The sequence below is a fragment of the Ciona robusta genome, chromosome 11 (assembly GCF_009617815.1).
Source record: "Ciona robusta chromosome 11, ASM961781v2".
Classification (NCBI taxonomy): domain Eukaryota; kingdom Metazoa; phylum Chordata; class Ascidiacea; order Phlebobranchia; family Cionidae; genus Ciona; species Ciona robusta.
Window position 1 is genome coordinate 2,235,521 of NC_143245.1, and position 22,612 is coordinate 2,258,132.

Genomic DNA, 22,612 nt, shown 5'->3' on the forward strand with positions numbered 1-22,612 from the left:
AATTGCTTTGTAATGAAGATTAAATCCAATCAACATAATATGTTATAAACGAACACTGATTATGAAGTGACTCCAAACATGCCTAAATATGTCTATGCAATGCTCACACATGCAACGTTCACAGTGTCCTCATAACACTAAACAATAAACATACATGAAGCATTGCACTTTAAGATATCTAAACACCCATTTCTACTGTTTTAAGCATAGCCTAGATGAAATATAATGCCTAGTCTTGTTTTAGCCTAAGTTACTGAAACCTCTAAGGAGACATTTTCACATACAGTGTTAAGTTGAAATGTATTGAATGCAATGGCAATTCGGTTGCAACAATCTATACTTAACATTAAAGCAGAAACTCATATGCACAGCAGGTACAACAGCTTCTAGCAGAGTATTTATATGTCATAAATTGTTGTTAAACATCACAATTATTCATCGTATGCCATTTGTTCTGGTCCATATGTTACAACCACTCTCCTAACAGCTTGTTGGGTATGTGGGAACTCTTGTGTTATACGATCGAGTATGTTAACAGTGTGATTCATACGATCATCTTGCTTTTGTAGCTAAAAACATTAAAGGTATGTTATAGCTTGGGTGAATAGTTAAAACTTTCAACTATCAAAGAGAAAATAGTATATTTGGACAAAGTTAGTAGTGAGGACCACATAAATAATAACTTTGGTTATGTTTGTATTATTATTTTTTCTTACAATATTTTAGAATAAAACATAGATAAATCGGCCTACCTCATTAGTTAAAGCTTCTTCAGTCTTACATATTGGGGTGTACTTCCCTGCTTTCAGTGATTGAAGATGTTTTACTTTAGTTTGTTTTGCAACAAGATCATTCAAGTTCTGTGTGGATCAAATAATGGTTAACATGTCATCATGTTGTCAACTAAATACAAAATCACACTTTAAGTTTCGCATGTGTATAAAGTTAAAGACTTATGACCAGTATGTCAGTTTTAACACCCTTTCATGTTTTCTAAGAAAATAGTTTTCCTATTTTACAAGTTGAAATAACATACAAACAACATACTCTCTGTTTAATTTCGGCAAGATGCTCGATATCCCCCTCCAGTGTATCTACCATCCCTTGTAACTGTTGAACAGCTATTTGTTTTTCTTCCAAATTTCTTCCGACCTCTGCTTGATTCTCACGAAGTTGTCGAATATCGGTGTCGCATGTCTCTGCATCCTGGTGGTTTAAAAGATTACAATTTCACATCCTTAAAAACGGTGCAACGATGGAGCAGTATTTACATTCTCTATGTGCTACAGTGTTTTTAAACTAACCAAGCAATAGCACATAACATTTTTAACAGGTTGTCCATATTTTACGGTAAAAAGTTGCATGCTGGTAAAGAAAGACCTTTAACTGAAACACATAAACTGTTGTTTGCCAATTCTGTGCTTTTCATTGTTTCAATTAATTAGATCTGTGCTACTGTTTTCGAAAAGATAAATTATATTATGCTAATTTAAATAATCCCCTCTCTCACCTTCTGTGTTTGTTTTACTTTCTTTTTTATTTCTAAAAGTTTCTTCTGGAATGTTCCTTTGGTTGGAGTTTTTCTGTCAATCTTTGATTGTGCTTCCCCACGTGTAACAATCGTTTCACGACGTGACACCACTTGTTCCATTTCCCTCATCATCTGATCTTGTTGCTTCATGAGTTGTGTGTATCGTACCTGTGATGGGATAATCATGCATTGTGATGTAACTATACTATATTAAAATGATCTTGTAAGTATTTTGCAACACTTGTGCTGTGTATTTAACTCAATGGTCATAAAATGTCAAATACACCAAGTAAAGATCTTTTAAATAAATCATAGTAGACTTCGCATACTTGTTGGGTAAAATCTTATAGTTGACCCAATAAAGGCAAAGAGAACACATCTTTATATGAATTCCTAGCATACATTTCATACATCACCTGCATTCTATGAATCTCAGCTTTCATTGCTCTCATCTCTCCCTGCCCAACCTCGGAATCAACAGCTGACCTTGTCTCCTTGGCCAGTTGTGTCTTTTTTTCCCACAGCATTATCTGACGCCTGTTCAAAATTTGAGATTTTATTAATACTATACATCTAATGTGCAAAGTTTATAAGATGTACATGCTCCAACACAACAAAAGTCATATTTGCACATTCACACAACTGAAATTATTTTTAACACAACTGTATAAGTCCTGCCCAAGAGTATAACAATTACCAAACCAACCAAAATTCAGGTCCGCCCATTCACACACTGCAACTTGGACATCTTGTGACATAAAAGTGGCAACTCATAAATAGGTTTTTAAGTATTACCACAAATCCAACTTACTCAGCTTCAATCAAACTGTTAAGAAGTCTCTCCTTCTCTTCCTGCAATCCTTCCAACTTGGTTTGCATTTGTATTGAAGCAAGTTCTGCTTCCTGTACAATAAGTTTGAGTTTTATTAAATAATCACTCACAAAGTAACATACATGGTTTATGGTTACTTGTAAGCTGGCACAAGATATATGAGACAGAACACCCATGTGAAACTAGGGGCCAGGCAGGTACAACTTTCAGTTTGTGGTTGCATTTTTAACATACTACACTGTAAGTTAAACAGAACTTTAAACACCCATGTAAATTTGTTCTGCCCACCAACCCATGTAGGTTATTGTTTCCTTAACTTCATGAAAAAAAAAACACCAAAACTATTAAACTACCTTTAATTCTTGGATAAACTCATTCTCAGTGAGAATATTTCCTTGTTCGAGTGTTTCTTGGATTCCCTTCTCCTTACTTAGCAATGTGTTTAACTTCACCATTGCGTTTTGCATGTTGCGAACTGAACGTTCAATCTCATTTTGTTCTTGGATCTGTTGATCTATTTCCCCTAAAATTTAAGATTCAAGTGCTGAACAAAAGTAAAGGATGTATACATCTCATGCACTGTCAAGTTATAATGGTGGCATATTCTTGTACAAAATGCGTATTATAAAATCTTCACTGTTAAGATACCAAGCAGATAAAATAAATGTAGAAAATATAAGTATAAAATCTCATTGGTAATCCCTAAGTTATAATGTTCAATGCTTTGCCCAAGAACTCTGACACCACCAACCAAGCAACCAACCTTCTATTCTAAGTTTCTTCTGTGTAAGAATGGTGTGTTGTTTCTTCAACTTATCCACATCTACATTTTGTTGTTCCCTCTCCTTAGATAACTGAACCAACTCATGTTGCTGACGGAGCCAGAATCTTTGTAATTCAGCAATTCCTTGAGATGAACCTTCAATTTGTTTGCTCAGTGAATTGATCTGAATTTCCAGAGGTCCAATCTCTTCGCCCTGAACCAAAACAACTACGTTAACACAGCTTGAATAAGATTGCTTGAACTGCCTGATTGTAAGTTTATTCATTCATACCCATATACCAGCAGTGTTAAAATCAGAGACCAAGCCATTGTTATAATGCCCTTAAACATCTTATTGATGATGATGATGTCCTGATGTAAAGTATGTTTTAGTCCAACCACAGAGAGTATTAATTTCAAAATCAAGTTTGGTGTTTTTCCCACCTTATATCATAATCAACCCCTTTATAACTAAATACGATGGTCTTTGGTTTACCAGAAGATTTCTAATAAACAAAAGTTTCTCACCCCACTGTTAGCCAGTAGTTGCTCCAGCTTCTTATTATATTGGTCGATAGCTGTTTGTTTACGTTCAATAATCGCGTTGCGCTTGGATGCTTCTTGTTCTGCTCGACTAATCAGGTCGTTTTTAGACGAAATATCGCTCTCTAGCTCCTCACACTGGATTGTAAGGTGTCGGATCCGTGACGTGCACTCTGTGTGTTGCAACGAACACCGTGCCATCTCATTCTCCACTTGCGAGTAATCAGCTTCCTATAGAAATAACATAATTACGTGAGTCTAATTAAGATTTATTGACAGTTTGTTTTTTTAAAAGCAATGTTTCACTGTTCTATTCGGGTCGCCTATATCATGGCATAATTATAATGAAGTAGTGCTTTTTAAAGGGGCATGTTAAAGAGAAACCTTGTGTTTTTTAATGTCATAGTAAGTGAAGATAACACTTAGACGCTTAGTTCACCTTTAGGCTTTAGTTAAAAAGAAATATTTACCCACACATCACTAAATGTATGAAATATCAATAAATCAGTAATGAACAAAAGTCAACTAATATAATACTACACATATATATATTTTACCAATATCTAAGTTTGTACGACAAAACTTACAAGTTTTTTCTTCTTTTGTCTGATATCTTGTGTAACTTTCACGGTATAATTCTGAGCTTTATCCGCAGTTAGTTGTTGCTGTAGGTCCTTCATAATACGATCTTCCAAAGCAACTTTCTCCAGATATTCACGCTCAATTTGTTTACGAAGAGCGTTGATCTCACTCAATCGCATTGAGCGTTCCTGACATAGAAATAGCATTAATAGAAAAAATGAATATTTTCGTTGTGCCAAATTCAACCATAAGTAAATGTCACATTTATAGTTTTGCATGGAGTGCAACTTTAAAAGTTTTACCACTGATGTCCTATTTTATACTATTCATGCACATATAGTTACTTCACTTTAGTTATTTTACAAAAATAAGATCATGCATTGTTTTATAAAACAGGATCATGTGGCAAATTAAACTGACTCCTATTTAAATTGAATAATTGCCATTAAATTCATTGAACCCTATATACATCATAAAACAGACACTCACAGTGGTAGCTTTATTATAAGCTTGTTCCGTCTCATGCAGAGTACGACTGTAAGTTCCGTACGTCTGTTTCAAGGAATCTTGTTTGATTAAATTTTGTTTAATCAATTTCTTGGTAACAGTTTTGTCGGTCTCTGCTTTGTTGAGGACCATTGTTAACGTTTCATTTCTTTCTTCTTCTTTTTGAATGGAACGTTTGTATCCGCTAATCTCTGTCTCAAGAGATTTAACTTGTTGCTGGGCCAAGCTATAAAAGAAATCATAAAAATGCATATCTTTTTGTTATAAATACCAGAATACTTTTACACTCTTGAATTTAGTTTAATAGAATTCCGAAGGGTGAAGGGGACAAATCTGGCATAAATCCCAGGTCCTTGACAAGAACCTCACCGACAAAGAGTGTAATAAATCAATGAGTCTAATAGAAACAGCAGAGATAAATAGTCCATTAGTGAAAACAAACCTGAGAGCTTCCTGCATTGCAGCATGAGCTTCATCTCTTCTTTTCATTCCAATCAAACTTGAGTTCCATTGTTGATAAAGCTGTTTCTTCTCAAGGTTGATTGCCTAGTGGGGTGGGTAGGTGTTAAGAATGCTACAGACACAACCTCCTACAATACCATGTGATTATAAGTGACGGTTGGGCAAAGAAGACCACTGCTTTAGATTAACTAAAATTGGAATATTTTTCTTTAAATTTTTCCTTGTTCAAAGCGAACTGCTCTTGTTTTAAAACCCCACACCCCGCATAATGTTACACCTCAATTTCATCTCTTGCTTCATGTAATGATTGCTTAGCTGCCAAAGTTTCCTCAGATTGTGCGGATTGTTGTGCTTCGTACATCGCGATTGTTTCACGAAGATGTTCCACTCGTTCCGTCAATCGATTCACACGGAGATCCTGTGATAGTTTGTTGAAACAGTGGATTAATAATAATTTGTTATGGTTGGTCAGTCATAAATATATCCAGGTTGATACCATGAATCATGATGAAGTTCTATGCATTGGTATGACAATTGTCAAGGAAATGAAGCTTTTACAAGATGTGTACAAACATACTTTGTTCTAACACTGGATTTATAAGCTGACAATCCTTATAGTTGGTCAGTCATAAATCTACCCAAGGTGATACCATGGGGAGTATAAATGTTCTTTAAATGCACTAGTATGACAACTGTTAAGGAAATGAAGCTTTTTACAATGTGTGCACAATCAGACATAGCTAATACTACTGGCCATCCAGAACAGAACACTAGTATTACCAATAAAAGCTAAATTAACAGAAACAACCCTTCACCTGTTGTTTCTTAATCATCTCAGCTTGTGTGACTTCCACGTCAGCTTTCTCAGCAGCACGTTTCATCACAGCGATGTCAGAACGAATATCTTCCTTAGCATTCTGCATATAGAACAACCTTGTGGCCAGGTTCTCCACCTCTGTCTGTAGTTCCGAGTCTGAAATAAAACAAAGAATAAATATGCAATCACAAATATGTTGTGTTAGGGATCTTGGAAGCTATTGTTCCATTGAAAACCATTGAAGTCTAGACTTAACTGCAAATGTTGTAGGCAGGACACATTTAAAATATTTTCTAAAAGGAAGAGGAATACAGTGTGACCAAAAAACAAATATTTGAAACAAAAAACTTACTCTTCTTTCGTTCTCTCTCTGATTGAGATTGAACCTCTTTATATTTCTCCCGGACCTTCTGAAGATCGTGCTCTTTGTTCCTTCTTCTTTCCGCTGACATTGCGTGTTTGTCATGAAGTTGTTCAAGATTGGATTGTTGACGTGCAAGCTCTTGTTGGACTCCATACAACGTCACACCAACTTCTTCCCTTGTTGTTTTCTTACGTTTTAAATCATCCATCTGGACAACACAACTTATGGGTTACAGAAATAAAGTTTAAAAACTATATGAAAAACTGTCACAAAATTAATAACTTTATCCCATTATTGTAAGAATAATAACTTACCCGAAACCACAGCTCATTAAATGGTTGTATTTACCGAGTGGTCTATTACAAAAATAATACACCAATATGCAAATTAAATACATTTTTTCCACTTTAAATCTGTCCAATCACAAGTCAAAAAATATTTAACATTTTTGTCAAACACAAATCAACATCTCCCTTCATTGTAGTTTAAACCACGAACCATCAACTCACCAACTCCTTTCTTTCTAATCGAGCTTTCTCTAGTTGTTTACTGAGTTGGGTTTTAAGCGCTGATTGGAATCTTCTCATGAGAGGATGATCAGGATCAAGAACAACGAGATCAGATTGAACCTCATCCTCTCTGTCCGAGTCAGATTCCATTCCCTGATATGGAAGGAGAGGATTAAATCATTGAGAACAGTCTCATTGGGCCTAGAGTATATAGGGAGTGTGGTGGAATAAAAGAGTGTGTAGCCGGGTTATACATTCATCATGAATGATTCATGCCTTGTTCGCTGTACCAGCTACAACAAATAAAAAATATTATGACTAGTGCAGCTGAACAAGCTTTAGCAAAAGTTTGCCGAATCGTGGAACAGGTGGTTGAATATCATAACATAGAAGAAGGTCGATGTATTGCAGGAATAAAGGGTGTTGTTTGGGTTATAGGCTAACTTTGGACTTAATCCAGGGGCTCCCTCGTGTGGCTTGCAATAGAACCTCAGTCGTATAGAATGGTTGGAAGTAGTAAACGTTTATCACATGTGGGGTCTCAAATATCTCATTTCTTACGAAAATCTTTACCTGATCCATATCATCGTGTTCATCTTCGGTCTCTGTGTCAATATGCCCCAATCCTTCCCCTAGATTGCGCAATAATGTGCTTGTCTCTCCTGTGAAACACACCACGATAATTAGAAGCTATTTAAAGGCGTTTCTTTGGCCTAACTACTATTGTGCTGTTTTAAGAAATTGTATATAATTAATGAACTTTTGACCTTGGGTGGCGCTGCTAGGTCGACTCCTCCTCAGCTCTTCATCACTCCCGGTGGAAGTTGGGGGAGGTCCGATGTTTAACGAAGTTTCAACAGAAGGCATGTCATCCAGCGTTAACTGCATGGTGAATATGAAGTTAATGAAATGTTGTACTCTTGTATATATCAATGCCAAAATAGATGTTATGCCAATGTCCTACAAAATATCACAACATAATCAGCAATAAAACTGACACACAAAAACGCAAAAGGATTATTGGTTAAAAGTTTAATAAAAGTAAGGTTTGATTTTAGTATGTATAATCATACTTCTTGTAGAGCCTTCACTGTCACTTTAGAAACAGCTTTTGCGAAACCGGGTTGTTCATCTTCTCCTTCTGAATCCCTGGGAGATTGAAAGTAAGAATCAATTTATTGGATTGTGCTCCTGTGTGGCATTTATAATACATGTAAGCCTTAAAGTACGACTAATTTTGACAATTCTTCGTCAATAATAATAAACTGATGTGAGGTGCAAATGTGTACGTTTGCTAAATACACAAAAGAAAGAAGAAAATTTGAAGCAGGGAGTTGTATTAATGCAAAACAAAATTTTTACATTTTTAATGATATTAGTTATTTAATCCCAAATATTCTTACCTTGGATGATCCGCCATGTTTTTTTTGCTTTGTAAATATAAATATTTATTGCAGTTTCAAGAAACTGTCTATTTTACAACACCAAAACGTTTCAAAACAAACCTTAGAATTTCTAAAAATCTGTTTTGTGTTCGTTGCCAATAACAACCAGTGTTTCCGGTGAAGAAGTTAAAACCAGCAAAAATGTGTTTATGTGATAAGTTATCTATTGCAAGTTATTTATAAACGCTTATTTTTAAACAAAAGTGTTTTAAATTTTGATTTTGGGAATAAAAACAATAACAAAAAAACAAACATAATTAAATAACAATATTTTTTTATACCGATGACTTTGCTTTGCAATTCTTAGTTTCTTTACGTATAATTTTATCAAATACAAACTATTGATTAAAAAGATACTTTTAAGTTGATTTTATGTTAAAATTTTGTAATTTTAGAATTTATTAAATCGGTCACATGATTTTAATAGAAATCATATACTGAAGTACTTAATACAAAAAATCTTAAATTTTGTTCAGTTTGTTGTTATGAATCACCAGTGTTTGGAAGTCTGTATACGTATTAAACGTTTTGTAAACTAAGATCGTAGTAAATGGTTCAGCGCGGAAAGTGAAGTATGTCAGCCTATGATGAAGATTTAACCGAGAACGGTTGGTACTTGGCTCTATCACAAAAGCATGAGGATTTATTTATACGAGCAACGAACGAACGTTGGATGGTAAGTCACGTGTCACGTCTAATGTAATAATACATAAATCATTGAAAGTTCACACTGGAAATACGATAGGAACAATGTTTCTTAAAACTGCCAAAAAAACTAATTAGTAAACTCAAAAAAGGGTTTGATGTTTTGTACATGCTTTAACGTTCTGTAAAAATTTAAGTGCCTTTGGGCTAGACGCTAGAGTTAAGAAACATCAAGACATACCTAAACATGAACCTTAGTTAAAATAAGTGTATGGTGATGAATGGGTTATCCAACAATATGTCAAACATAAAATATAATAAAAAATTAAAAAAATATAATAAAGGTAAATAACAAGAGATATCCAGTATTGTTTTTGTCATATTGCATTATACAAGTTTTGAATAACAAAATAACACCAAAACATTATATGTTTAAGAGCCCGCATACAGTGAAATAAATTCCAAAATACTTTTATTGCACAGATATGCATACCACGTGTGGGATCATGGAAAGGTGGGATCGAAGATGGTGACTTATTTTCACAGAAGTCATTCGAATCTCATATTTTAAAACAACTTGTGGTTTACGGAGATAAACCTGAAGTGGAATCGAATAAATATTTAACTTATAATGGAAAGGTGGGTTTATTCTATGTTTGTTTATTATATTTAAACCCATGTTTTTGTATTTATTTTTTGCTTACTTAAGATATGTGTTTTTTTTATTTTTGTATCTCACTTGTTCAATTCTATAACTATAAGGTTAAAGAATTAGTGCAACCTATGCTGTTATGTTTTTATAATTTTATCTCTATTTAGTTTAAAATGAATGTATTGACCCTTGACAAGTTGACATTTACCCTATAAATTTTAATAAAGCGTATATTTTACTGAAATAAGTTATGAGACATGTCATTTAATTGACAGCACCTTTATTTCACATATAAACTCTATTTTTTCACAGGAAGTTTTTATCACTGGACCAACAGTAACTTGTGGGGAAGGTTTCACCAATAACTTCAACATTCCATCCTATGATAAACGTAGTGAGAGATTAGAATTACATATTGAGACTTCTCATACTTCCCAAATTCTATTCGAAGAAACATTTTTCAACCAACATGATGAGAGTTACGTTGTGCTCTGTCTTTCACAACCTCTTGAGCAACACCTAGTGTCTGTAGGAGGCAAGTAGGACTGTTTCAGTTTGAATCCACATTAAATAATAAAAATATTAAAAAATGAACAAAGTTTTTGTAAGGCTAGGTACTGTAAGAGCAAGTGGTGTATTTTTAAATTTAAAACCCTTAAAAAACTGCTGTAAATTATAAACTCAAAGTGTTTCCCAAATACATTAGATTTAAAAAAGTATGTAAATAAATTGGGTAAAGTTTTCTTTAACTTCTTTTCGCCTACAGATGAAGAATCTTCCTCATCAGAAGTTGAGAAAGCATCCGGACCTCGCTGGGAGTCGTATGGATCATATGTGTGGACGCGGGCTTATCATGGGAAGAGGTTGCATCATTTCATTGATGAGAGGATCACCCATTTTGTGTCCGAGAGGAAATATCCATGTAATTATGAAGTGAGGTCGTTGAAATCAAGCGATGAACTTGTGGTGGAAGCTAAAGTTGTTGCTGTGAGTTTATTTAATCTATAGACGCCAAACCTGGGGTGGCAGGGTAGGCAGGCCTACTCTGTGATTTTCTGCATTACCTTAATCAGTAAACAATGTGAACAAATTGGTGCTATAGAAATGCGTGTCACACTTTCCCTCGCTACCCTGCATTTTTAAAAGTTTGGTGCCTATGATTTATTGAATTAATATAAGTTATATTTTATATATACAGTCACTGAAATTCACCACAGCATTAGGCAATTGTCTTGGTAGTTTGTGCAGCATTATTCGCTGCTGCTGTAGAAAAATCACAACAATAGGCCACTTACCGCTCAATGTATAATAAAGGTATTTAACAATGCCTAGTATAATATTGCACCTGCAAAAATGTGCTTGTATTAATTTTCCATGGTACACTGAGCTTCTATATAAATATTTTCCAAAAATACCTGTAATACTTGATTAAATCTCAAAATGTACAGTCCAGAGCGTTTTAACTGAATGACGAAATATGTTATAACTTATAACTAATTTTTTCTATTTAAACCTGCAGTGTGGTGAAGTAAATTTCATGGACTGTATAACTTTTTTTATGGAGTTTGTGATAAAATTTTATAACAGGCAACTAATTATCACAGGAATGTGCGGAGAAATTCATAACAAGCATGGTTCAAAACGTGATAAAAGATTCAAAACTGGTGGGTTTGGTTTTGTGTTTAAATGTTTAGCAAGCCTTATTATTGTTTTATTCATTTAAAGGGGCTAAACACACCCCAAATGTACTTCGCTTTAATCGATAGAGTGTGTTTTTCTAATTCCAACGACACCTTACTTGTTTTAATCGGTTCTGTATAACCAAAGATATTCCAGCTCAAACACCGTGAAATTCAAAAAACTGATTTGAAAGTTGCGTGGCGAAAAAAATTGAGAAGTGTACTACCCACGTGACAAACACGTAACAAAATTGTTGAAGCGTGGCCGCTCTCATTCAGAAAGGCGAGAGGCAGTGTTTTCAGCGAAAAACGAGAGAACAAAAAAAACGCAAAAAAGCACAAAAAAAACGCAGGTTTCGCTTTTACGAATGAATCAGTCACGTGACTAGTACGTTCCTACGTCACAATCACGGAGCTCGTAGTAAAAAAAGATAGCGCTAGACATCACTGTTTGAGGATGAATATCTCCGCCTATACTGGACCAATTCTAATAAGCAAAGTATTTTTGGAATCAATAAAACGGTCGCTTTATGAATTTACCATAAAAAATAAAAGTGACGTGGGGTGTGTTTAGGCCCTTTAAATAACATATTATAACTTATTTGATATTATTTCTGTAGAAAAAATACATAGAGGTTCCTTCGCAACAAACAGCACTCTATTCTTCATTAGAGGTGGAATATTAAATGTTTAGTATTATTTTGATTTGTTTTTACCTGTTATTTAATTCCCAAGGGTATAATATATGGATTAACAGTTTTTTTGTAACATACTTGTTTTTTTTAAGGGTTGGCTATATTTTGTTTAGTTTCTATGTTTAGTAAAAGTATGTGTTAATTGGTGTATTCTTTGGTTTTTTACATGGTGACTTTGGTTGATGCTGTAGGCGTGCTTTTACACATTCTTAATCTTAAGAACAAACCAGTTAGTTACTAGTGGGTTGAATACGTTGGTGGTCATAAACCTATACAAAGAAAAAATGCCATAAGAATAGTATTATATACTAGTATCATTGAGGATAAAGGTATTGTAAATATAAATTATGATTTCTAATATTTATTTTCTGCATAAACTGCTCCACAGAGCTACATACTGCATGGAACATATGTTGTGAACATGAGAGAGTTAAACGACATTATGTCGGTACAGGTAAATATTATGCATTAGATTTGTTTGTAATGTACATAACACAACAACTCAACTCATCACCATTGTGTGTATCTCAAGCTTGTAATTATTAATTCTTTATAACATGTTTGTGTTGCATGTATTAATGTTTGACAAGTATACATAACATCGTGTGTCTTTATATTAATATGAGAGTACATTGGGTGTAGGTATCATGTGTAGTTTTTAACAATGGTTGACCTAAAGACAACATTCCAATACAAGTTTTCTGTCTGGTAAATCTCGAACTATGTTTAATTGCATATTTTACATTAGCATTATCTACAAAGGTATTATGGCAATGTGATTTCTACTCCTGGTATTACTATTTCCCAATTTTCACTCATGTTAAAAAAAATAAGGAATATTTGAAATAATGCTATTTATCCTTGTATGGCTGGGCGGTGACAGTTATTATAACATAGGAGTTCTGTTTTATACACCTCATGTCTGCTTACAAGTTACTCATCTATATGAAACTTAATGTGTGAGTATTTGTGGGGATTTTTTCAGTATTTTTGTAATGTATGGCTAGTTGGACCTCTAATAATTTAATTATGTTTATTAAGTTATAATAATTAATCAGACCAATCATGTTTATCCATGAACAGGATGAACAACTGAACAAGACCACTCGAAATTTAAGTTCTGTTAAATATGACGACCTTGAAATAAAAGAGGAATTATGGTGAGATAATGAGCTTTATGATGTCATCATGTAGTCTTGTATGGAGAAATTGATAACAGCATCCTTCTTTTTTTACAATTAATTTATAAATAAAATTATTTTATTTTATTTGCCTTAATTTTTTAATTAACTACAAATAATTGCAAAACTGTAGTTTTGGTAAAAAATCTGAAAGTTTTTTTGGTAACCATTGTTAACATGAATAATTACACACCAACTAACATAGAAATAACATACAGCACAGGAATACCACGGGCTCGTCGTGAGTTGTCTATGATGAACAGGTTTCGAACACCGGGTGAAAAACTTGAATGCCTGGAAAACACGATTCGATTTTTATCTCCGAGGACAAGCCAAGCAACTGGTAAATTGGCAGTTTTAGTTTTGTTGACTTTGTTATCTTATGTGAAGTTCTTGGTAAATCAAGCGTTATTAAACATGTGCTTGGCCAATATTTTAAAAGCTATCAAACTTTAGCTTCAAGTTTCTATTATTTTAGGCAAAAGTTACAAACTTTTGATGTTGATACTATTTCTACTTAAACAAACTGTTAGTAGTTTTTTTTATGGAGTTACCTTGATATATTGTTTTCTAGTTCAAATCAATGCAAACGATCGTTCTGAAGCTACAAATAAGAATGGTGATTATGATGTCATACATGGTGTGATTGTGTATTGTGTAAACATCATTGTTTGTCAACAGAACCCATTGTGATGTCATCAGATGATCTGCTCCCTATATTAATCTACTTAGTATTAAAATGTGAGATAACCAACTGGTTGGCAAACTTGATGTACATGAAGTATTTCTACTTTACAAAAACAAACAAAGATCAACACAGGTCTGTGACAAGTTTTGTTAACATTAAATGTCTCATATTTTTAATTTATAAACTTGCTAGCTTTTAAATATTCAACCATATTTAATATGCATGCATTCAAAAACCTGCATGTTAACTCATGTTGGGTAAATATAAACAAACTATAAATTAGATATTATCAACTGCTCTGTAAATACAAACGCCAACACGGTGCTGACTAGCCTTTATTTCGTTTTCCTCAGTGGTTGTCAAAACTTGTAACTAATGAAAAAATATTAAAGAGCCAACTATAATTAACAATTAACATAGATATATTATATTCTCAGTTTTTATCTGGCAACACTGGAAGCAGCAGTGGAACATGTACGGAACAGAAATATTAAAATAGATCGCACCAAGGTGAGAATCACATAAGCAACATTTTTTTAGTAAAACTAAAACATACACCTTTTTTGCCTAAAACACTCCCATTTTATAATAAGATTGACAGGTCTTACAATAAGATTGACAGGTCTTAGTATTATAAATGACTAAACCACCTAAAACAATGAACTAGCCATTGTAACTACATTTTTAATCTAATAAATCAATCAATTTTACACCTTATATAAACATACCAAACCTTATATAAACATACCAATTATATGTTTAGTTGTCTGCATTGTCTTCACACGAACAAACGCAAGAACTCCATCATTTATTCAAGGTAAAGTATCAAGCAGTGTATATTTAACAGTCTGTTCCGTTTTGGCCCACTAGTTAGCCCATATCCTGCTAATATATTCCACCAATTAACTTAGTAAAGGTCACTGGCTTTTATCATCTAGGTGTTAATGTTATTCACATGCCATTGATGCCTGGGATATTTATTGTGTGTTTAAATGTTGATTTACAACTATGTTGCTTCACTCATAAACATGACAAGGAGTTTGTATTGTTTGCAATCTGATCATAAACCATTAGTTTCATTTTATGGTTCTACAAATTGAATTAAAAGTGTTTTTTTATCAAATCAACACATCTAATTAGTTTCTGTTTTTCTCTCATTAATATTAAAGTTTATTTAGAGTATTTCCTATCTTTACGGAATTTACTCATTACCCTCTAAATAACATAGCAGTTAATTTTAGTTGACGTTTTTGTGTATTTTTATTCTGAAGTGACAAATCAAGTATCTTTTTTAGTATTTTGGGCTATAGACCCATTACCCAATAATTTACATAGCAGGTAATGTTCCTAGACTTTTCACATGGAGTGACAAACTGACAATACTGGTGAGCATCTTTTACAATCATTTTATATTTCTTTCAGTTGATTGAGAATGTTGACGTAGCTGGGGTCGATAGATTATTGCGACAAGCCCAAGATATGAAGAGTTTACACGACCATGACAAGTGTCACCCGTTGTGTGAATGCAACAACTGCACTAAGTTGTCCAACAGGTGAATAATATGTTAGCGGATAATAAGTCATATAATAAAACCATTTAAATTCTAAGCTAAATTTTTCAATTTTGATTGTTTTCTATGTTACTATGGGTAGGTAGGGCAGTTAATTTGATTTTTTCTGAATAAATGATCATTGATTACACCACACATATTTAACTGTAATAAATTCTGTGAATCTGCCCATGATCTGGTGCTCATAGAGTTAAATGATTCTTGTGTAAAGTAATACAGTAAGGATCTGGTGCTACGAAAACATAACAGACATAAATTAAGTCAAATCGAATCTATTTAAATAGGAGACTGGTGATGCCATTTAGGCAAAATATATCTATTTTATTAAACAATCAGTTGGACTTGATTTTTGTCTGTTACATTTTTGTAGCACCAGATCCTTTACATACATATGTGTTACTTGTTGAATACTGACCTTACCTCATTGTGTATAATTATTTAAACCTAAAACTGAATGATTGACAGGTGGTAACAGTGTGACCTAGAATAACCTTCTAACCTTTATTAACCCCAGGAAAGCTAACCGAGGATCATACGTTAGCGTATCTTCAAGAGATGACAGAGGTAGAACAGCTTTGCATATAGCAGCTGTGACAGGTGATGGTTATATCTTGGTGGAAATAAATAAATTATTTGTCCTGTCACTGCTGCCATTTGATGGCCTATGTGTCCTTGGGCAAGACACTTATCTGCAATTTCTCCAACCAAATGGTCACTAAAGGGATGTCTAAACTGTTAGCCATACATAAAAAGGTAAACAAAAAGCGTGTACAGAGTGTATCAAACAGAACACCTGTGTTATAACAGTCGTTGCCACGTCATGAAAGGGTAAATAAGTGACATTCATTAAATTCTTTCCACCCAAAACTGTTATTATAGGAATGGCCACCTTGAATAAGTCACTGCAGTTCCCACACACAAAGATAGAAACATCAAACGAACCGAAATATCTGCTTATTGTGGCCCGGGTTAGATGGGTATGGCAACTACAAAAAAAATCCTCCATAAAGGCAACAAGCCCATCCTTACATTGATACAGCACTTAATAATATTCCATACACACAGGCAAGCATGAGGTGGTAGATACGTTACTTAACCATGGATCAGATATCAATGCATCAGATTACCACGGTGCTACACCACTACATTTAGCTGCACAAGAAGGAAGCCAAAGTGTTATTGTGAGTTTACAATTAATATTATATTGTCATATCTATTTTATTCCATGTGGGTGAAGTCCGATAGCGTGAAACGCCATGGGACCAAATATCCTGTGTATTTTTCAATTTTTGTAAGAAAATGATACCCATTTTGTGGCCCGTTACTACTTAAAAATCTTCTTAATGGAGGCCATGTATATTTCAAATAAGAGACCAACTTTTGATAATTTATGTTCTGATTCAAAGTAGTTAAAATAAATAAGTTTTAAACTTCGTCTTTCCTTCTTAGTTCCTTCTGTTACATCATGAAGCTGCTGCCAATGCTGTAGACAACAATAACAATACTCCACTTCATCTCGCTTGTTATGGGGGCCATGATGGGGTTAGTTGGTTTGTTGGTGTGTGGGATAACACTGGGTTTGTGTTGCCTTGTTGTGTGTTAAGTTTTATGTAAGAACTGGTAAAAGTGGTGCATCCATTTTAAGTAAGGTTGTGATTTTGTAACTACTATAGCTTGCTTTTAACCACTTATGGCTGAAAAACTACAATCGTTATAACATGTGTGTTCTGTTTCATACACCTCGTACCAGCTTACGAGTTACCACGTATGTTACTTTGCTACTTTTTAAACCGTGTGATGTAATATTGCAACTTATTGTTGATAAAGTAGATCTTTATTATTTCACAGAGTGTGAAAGCGATGTTATTTTACGACCCTGTACGGGCTGTTGTTAAAGTTGATGCAGTGAATGACCAGGGTGATATACCTCTGCATATCGCTTCTAGATGGGGATACGGTTTGTATATTAGATATTGAGTGCCTAATCTTACTCCATTACAGTAGAAGTTAGAAAAATGTAGAATGCTTGGTGTACAAAACAATGTACAAACTAGGTTTTATATACTGCATGCTCATTGTGATACTACTGCATTATTATCCATGAATGACAATCTCTTTAGGTCATTTTAATTTCTCTGGTTCACTTTGCAGTAGGAGCCTTACATATAAAGATTAGAAGCAGATTTCTTAGTTATTTTTTTTCTTAGTTAAATACATCTTCGGGGTAAAATGTTTGCTGATATTGTATATTTTAATTACCATGGAAATCTTATATTCAGCCTCCATAGCGCAAGCATTGGTTGAATGCGGTTCCGATATTTCATGTCAAAACCGCAAGAAAGAATCGCCACTAGACGTTGCTCACAACTCACAGATGAAATATATTCTACAACACACGGAACTTACTGTGACTTATTCCAACCTACGACCTGAACACACTGTGCCGGTAGTGAATGTAAGTAACTAAACAAGTGTAACTAAATATAAGTAGCCCTAGGGTAGCTAATTACAAAAAAAAACAAAAAGCATTAATAAAAGCAACTCGCATAGACAATCATTTTTAAAAATCCTACCGATTTTGAGATTTAGCTAATTTTACCTTGTTTGTATTTATAATACATAAAGCCCCAAAGGTACAAGTCAGTGGTTTTGTTAAAATACGGCAAGAAATAAACTTGCTTGATAACGTCGAGTATGGAAATGTTTCAGAATAACTCCTGCATCCTATTTTCTTGTCTGTTCTTGTTAAATTTACCACCGTGATATAACACATAGCAAAAAGAAATTAATTAGTCTAATGTTGTTATATTTTAATTAAATCCAAAGTAACAAGATTTTCTTAGAAAACAAAGCATTCCAATATAAATCAATTGACACAGAAGATTAACCAATCAAATGCTTTGAAACCAAAAAGCTCCAACCTGATTGGTCAGTTTAAAAGGGAGAAGCCAAGCCTTCCTAAACAGGTAAACCAATCATTAATAAGTATTTTCTTTATATATCATTGATAGGAATTTTATATTTTACTAATAAAATATTTAAATGTCTGCACTAAACATTTTTTTCCATAACGATCGTCTATTTTTATGTTTAAACATATATTTTATTTCTATGTTAGATATTGAAACTCCACCGAGCGGTTACAGACAACGATGTACACATGGTGGCGTACATGTGCGGGTGGGGATTGGACGACGATAGGTCATGTGACCCGCTGTGCCAGTGTTACAAATGTCAACCAACGCAGGTTTGGTGTTTGTATATTTTTAACATTTAAAAATCTATCTGTCAGTGGTTAGCCTGCCTGCCTTTAGTCAGAGGTTACGGGTTCCATACCTGTTGTTGCTTTCATTGTGGGTGTGTAGGTCCTTGGACAAAGATAAACAAGTTACTTTTACTAGTTTTACGTATAGGTCGTACTTTCTTACATGTACGTAAGATGCAGAAAGACTTGTGCATCAGGCGATTTGTAGCTTAGTAGCTGAACTAAAATGGCCGAAAACGCAAGGTTAAATTAAGTTCATTTATACTCTTATCTCCTCACACTTCATGTTCAACAAGGACCTCACAAATATACAATAAAACAAGATATCATAACAGCAAGGATCTACTGCTATGAAAGCGTAAAACATAAAAAACGCAAGCCCAAATTTGTTTTTTTTTTTGTCTGTTATGTTTTTGTAGCACCAGGTCCTTACTGTATTTCTTTACATTTTCATTCTTTTGTGGCTCACCAGCAGAATCACCTATAAATCTGGTGCCATGTAGAAGAAGCAACTAAAATTTACCATTTAGTGACTACAATGTCCGTTATGTGTCTTGCCAAAGGACACATATGCCGATCAGTGTCAGTACCGCTGTCGAGCATCAAACCAGGGTCACTTTGGTCTTCCATACAGGCGTCTAAACCATCGATCTACGGCGCAAGATGTTATATACCATAATATCAAAACAGTTCATACTTTTTTATCTTCAGGACATCATCCTCCACGCAAACTCTACATCTCCCGATGGATCAACTCCTCTCCTCATCTCATGCATGCGAGGTTACGTTGAGATGACCCGAATGTTGTTGGATCATGATGCGAGGGTTGGATGCAAGAGCAAGGATCGCGAACTCTCTCCTCTTCATCTTGCTTGTCAGTATGGATATGAAGAGGTGGGTTGTTATGACATCATAATTAGTTCGTTATAATACAAAATTCAACGATTACTATCTTTCATTGAACGAATGAATAAAACTTATTTACCATTCTGTTGCGGGCAATGGCAGTCGTTATCGTTATAACACGGATGTTCTGTTTCATACACCTCATGCCAACTTACAGTCATCATCATAAAATAAAAAAAAGGAGAATATTTCCCAATTATAACATCATCAGATTGTTCGCTTGTTATTGGATCACGGAGCTGTTTGTGATGTCAGAAACGCAGAGGGGAACACCCCAATATATATGTGTGCTGCCAATGGCCATGCATCGTGTGCTGAAGTTCTTCTTGAGGTGATATGTTGTTTTTATGTTGTTCATTTTTTGATGTTGTTTTTATGGTTATAAAGACTTAATATATTGTGTGGATAGATAAAACTGGACATTATTATTCGGAGTTTGTGATTCTTTTTTTTAAATGGGTTATATTATTCTTATACATAGTGTGACTGTTCTAATGAATTTATTTTTCGTAGTTAAGATTTCTAATGTGTTCTGTCAAAAAATTGTCAAAAAAGATAATTTGTTAAATTAACAACAGTAACGTATGGGTCATAACTTATGTGACTCTTTTCGTGCAGTTTGGAGCATCAGTGAATATTCGTAACCATAAATATGACGCACCTCTTCATGAAGCTGTAAAGTGGAGAAACATAAACGTTGCAACATTACTTATGGAGAGTGGTGCCATGACTTATTATAAGAATAAACAAGGAATTACTCCACTACAAATGGCTAAGGAGGTAAACTTAAACTTTTTGTTTTAAACTGCTCTCAGTTTTCATTTTTACAATGGTTGTATAAAATGATTGTATTATTTTTTTGTCATTTTCCTGAAATGTTGTATTTTAAATTAGACTAAAAAGTTTTCTTGTTTCGTAACAATTGTGCTAATAACATCGCAGAACCCTGAGATGTACGCCGTATTGACGTCTGCGCCACGTGATCATGACGTCACCGAAACCACTCAACCAGAAACACAACCTCAGCCAATTAAATGCCACCGTTACAAGAAAAGTATAAGCCAATCAGAAGCAGATGAAATGCTGGCTAACGATTTGTTTGAACGATTCACCCCTGACCCCGCCCCTACCACACCCCCTTTACCCGCCCCCACCACACCCTCATCATCCAACCCCATATTCACGTTTCATGATAATGTACCCGTGACACCTCCCATTCATATGAAGCAATCATGTGATGAAATAGCAGGGACAGGGTTTTATAAACCTGACTCGGATCCGGAAAAAGTGACCTCTGACGTCACAGATGACATCAGAGGTTCAAAAGCTGAAATTAAAAATAATAGTGACGTAAAACATGACGTCATCGACTCAACGGAAGTTCACTCCGGGAGTGCCAACCTGAAAGTTCCAGGTGACACCCTGGAGTCTCACAATGTTACAACTCCTTCCACAAGTTCTTACAACCCTTATTTTGAAATCGGGAGTCGAAATTCGAACAATAATGAAAACAGTGACCTCACAAATAAGACGCACTCCAACGATGACGTAATAAAACCGGATCGTGACGAAGTGACGTCATATTTATCGCTGCATGAAACGAGTTAGCGACGTCATAGTTCAATCATTGTGCAATAATCAACAGTATTGTTACGTAACAAATCTTGTTGCCATTTTATTAAAAAGTTTCTGTAAGTTTTTATATATCAAGAATTACCATTTTTGCCGATTGTACGTCATAATTGCCAGGTAACGTTTATTGAGCTACGAATGACGTCACAAATACACATAATGGTATTCGTGACGTCACTGAACATCTTTGTTTTACCCATTGGTCACATAATATATCAAAAATTGTTTTCTAAGTAAATAAGGTTTGATTGTTAAGTCAATGTTACGAAATATTGCAGATTGTGACGTAGCAGTGAAAGAGATCATAGGTTAAAGATGATTATTATGTCATAATAGTTGTTGCAAAGTACTGTGATGTCATATTGAAGCAACTGTGTTCATTATTTATTTTGTTTGTAAATTGTTGCAATTGTGACGTAATCAAAATGTTCTTTAATATTGTAACACGTCACAATTTAATAACTGATAAAAATGAAACTCTTGTCCAACGTGTGTGATGTCATAAAGCATCAACAGTAGGCATTGTTACGAAATTATCAGCCACTTGTTAGAACTGGAATTCGATATTCCAACAATGGGACGCGAGATTCGACCTAATAATAAACCCGCGCTTACACCTTGCCTACAACCGCTTCTCTAATCGACGTTTATTCCGCGCAAGGATTGGGTTTAGTTTCCCGCGTGTGACTGTTGCTGTATGAAGTCTTACAGTGCGACAGGTTTTTGTAAATGTTTGAACAGATACAGTAATATAATAGAGTGATAGACTGCAGATGTAAGTTGGTTACAGCAATGTTATAAATAAGTTGTATGGGTGTTATAATTATATGTTTTAGTATAAGTTTTAGTGTTCTATGTTAATGTACATGTACAATTGTATTTGATGAACCATATAGGTGTGTTAAACCAAGATGCAAGTGTTTCTGTTCCATACAAACTGTATGGAGTTGGCTTTAGAAAACAGTTTACCGTAATTGTTGCGCATAAGGGTTTTACAATTTATCATGGTACTGTTTTAGAAGAAGATGCATTAGATGTACACCTATATGCGTTATGCAACTTATTCAGGTCAAAAAATACGTTAGTTTGATGTTTTTTCAATGTATGGTAGGTTGGGGTGGGATGGTTTATGTTTTCATTCTCCTTTCCCCTTCCATTTGGTAATAAACAACGATGGTATTCATTGTGCTGTGTGGGCTTTACATTAAAAAAAGTTAACGTAAAAAAACACAAAATATTTAAAGAATTTTATAACCGTAGCCCGTGACCCTAAGACAGCGTTGTTAATTGCTCAAAAACACGATTAGGAAATATGGGTTTTTGGTGCTGACAGTGTTCCATCT

At 34.3% G+C, this 22,612-nt stretch overlaps 2 protein-coding genes and 1 long non-coding RNA gene across 4 annotated transcripts; 1 reads left to right on the forward strand and 2 right to left on the reverse strand.

Moving 5' to 3' along the window:
* Positions 1-281: 281 nt before the first annotated feature.
* On the reverse strand, positions 282-8,493 carry LOC149727775 (coiled-coil domain-containing protein 40-like). Its single transcript, XM_089888484.1, has 20 exons — positions 8,314-8,493; positions 7,984-8,059; positions 7,678-7,792; positions 7,484-7,572; positions 6,911-7,063; positions 6,390-6,609; positions 6,036-6,193; positions 5,498-5,638; positions 5,201-5,304; positions 4,741-4,984; positions 4,257-4,439; positions 3,655-3,900; positions 3,127-3,340; positions 2,717-2,886; positions 2,343-2,434; positions 1,948-2,068; positions 1,511-1,699; positions 1,048-1,206; positions 753-860; positions 282-569 (listed from the first exon to the last, which is right to left on the reverse strand). Exons 1-20 carry the CDS (start codon positions 8,328-8,330, stop codon positions 432-434), a joined length of 2,937 nt encoding a protein of 978 aa, XP_089744610.1. The 5' UTR covers positions 8,331-8,493; the 3' UTR covers positions 282-431.
* A 320-nt stretch (positions 8,494-8,813) lies between these two features.
* On the forward strand, positions 8,814-21,757 carry LOC149727776 (ankyrin repeat domain-containing protein 27-like). Of its 2 annotated transcripts, XM_089888478.1 has the most exons (25): positions 8,814-9,031; positions 9,484-9,639; positions 9,965-10,187; positions 10,419-10,639; positions 11,257-11,316; positions 11,952-12,005; positions 12,415-12,480; positions 13,110-13,186; positions 13,426-13,550; positions 13,782-13,826; positions 13,889-14,027; positions 14,333-14,405; positions 14,659-14,712; positions 15,318-15,448; positions 15,981-16,063; positions 16,532-16,647; positions 16,916-17,008; positions 17,315-17,423; positions 17,746-17,921; positions 18,310-18,432; positions 18,585-18,713; positions 19,443-19,625; positions 19,849-19,968; positions 20,256-20,417; positions 20,580-21,757. In XM_089888478.1, the coding sequence occupies exons 1-25, from the start codon at positions 8,930-8,932 to the stop codon at positions 21,243-21,245; spliced, it is 3,486 nt and encodes a 1,161-aa protein (XP_089744604.1). In that variant the 5' UTR covers positions 8,814-8,929; the 3' UTR covers positions 21,246-21,757. The 2 variants fall into 2 exon arrangements, with proteins under 2 accessions (XP_089744604.1, XP_089744605.1); XM_089888479.1 differs by lacking the exon at positions 11,952-12,005.
* Positions 9,916-14,779, reverse strand: LOC149727777 (uncharacterized). Its single transcript, XR_016386032.1, has 3 exons — positions 14,644-14,779; positions 13,762-13,921; positions 9,916-13,501 (listed from the first exon to the last, which is right to left on the reverse strand). It is a non-coding gene; the product is annotated as an uncharacterized LOC149727777 (long non-coding RNA).
* Positions 21,758-22,612: the final 855 nt, after the last annotated feature.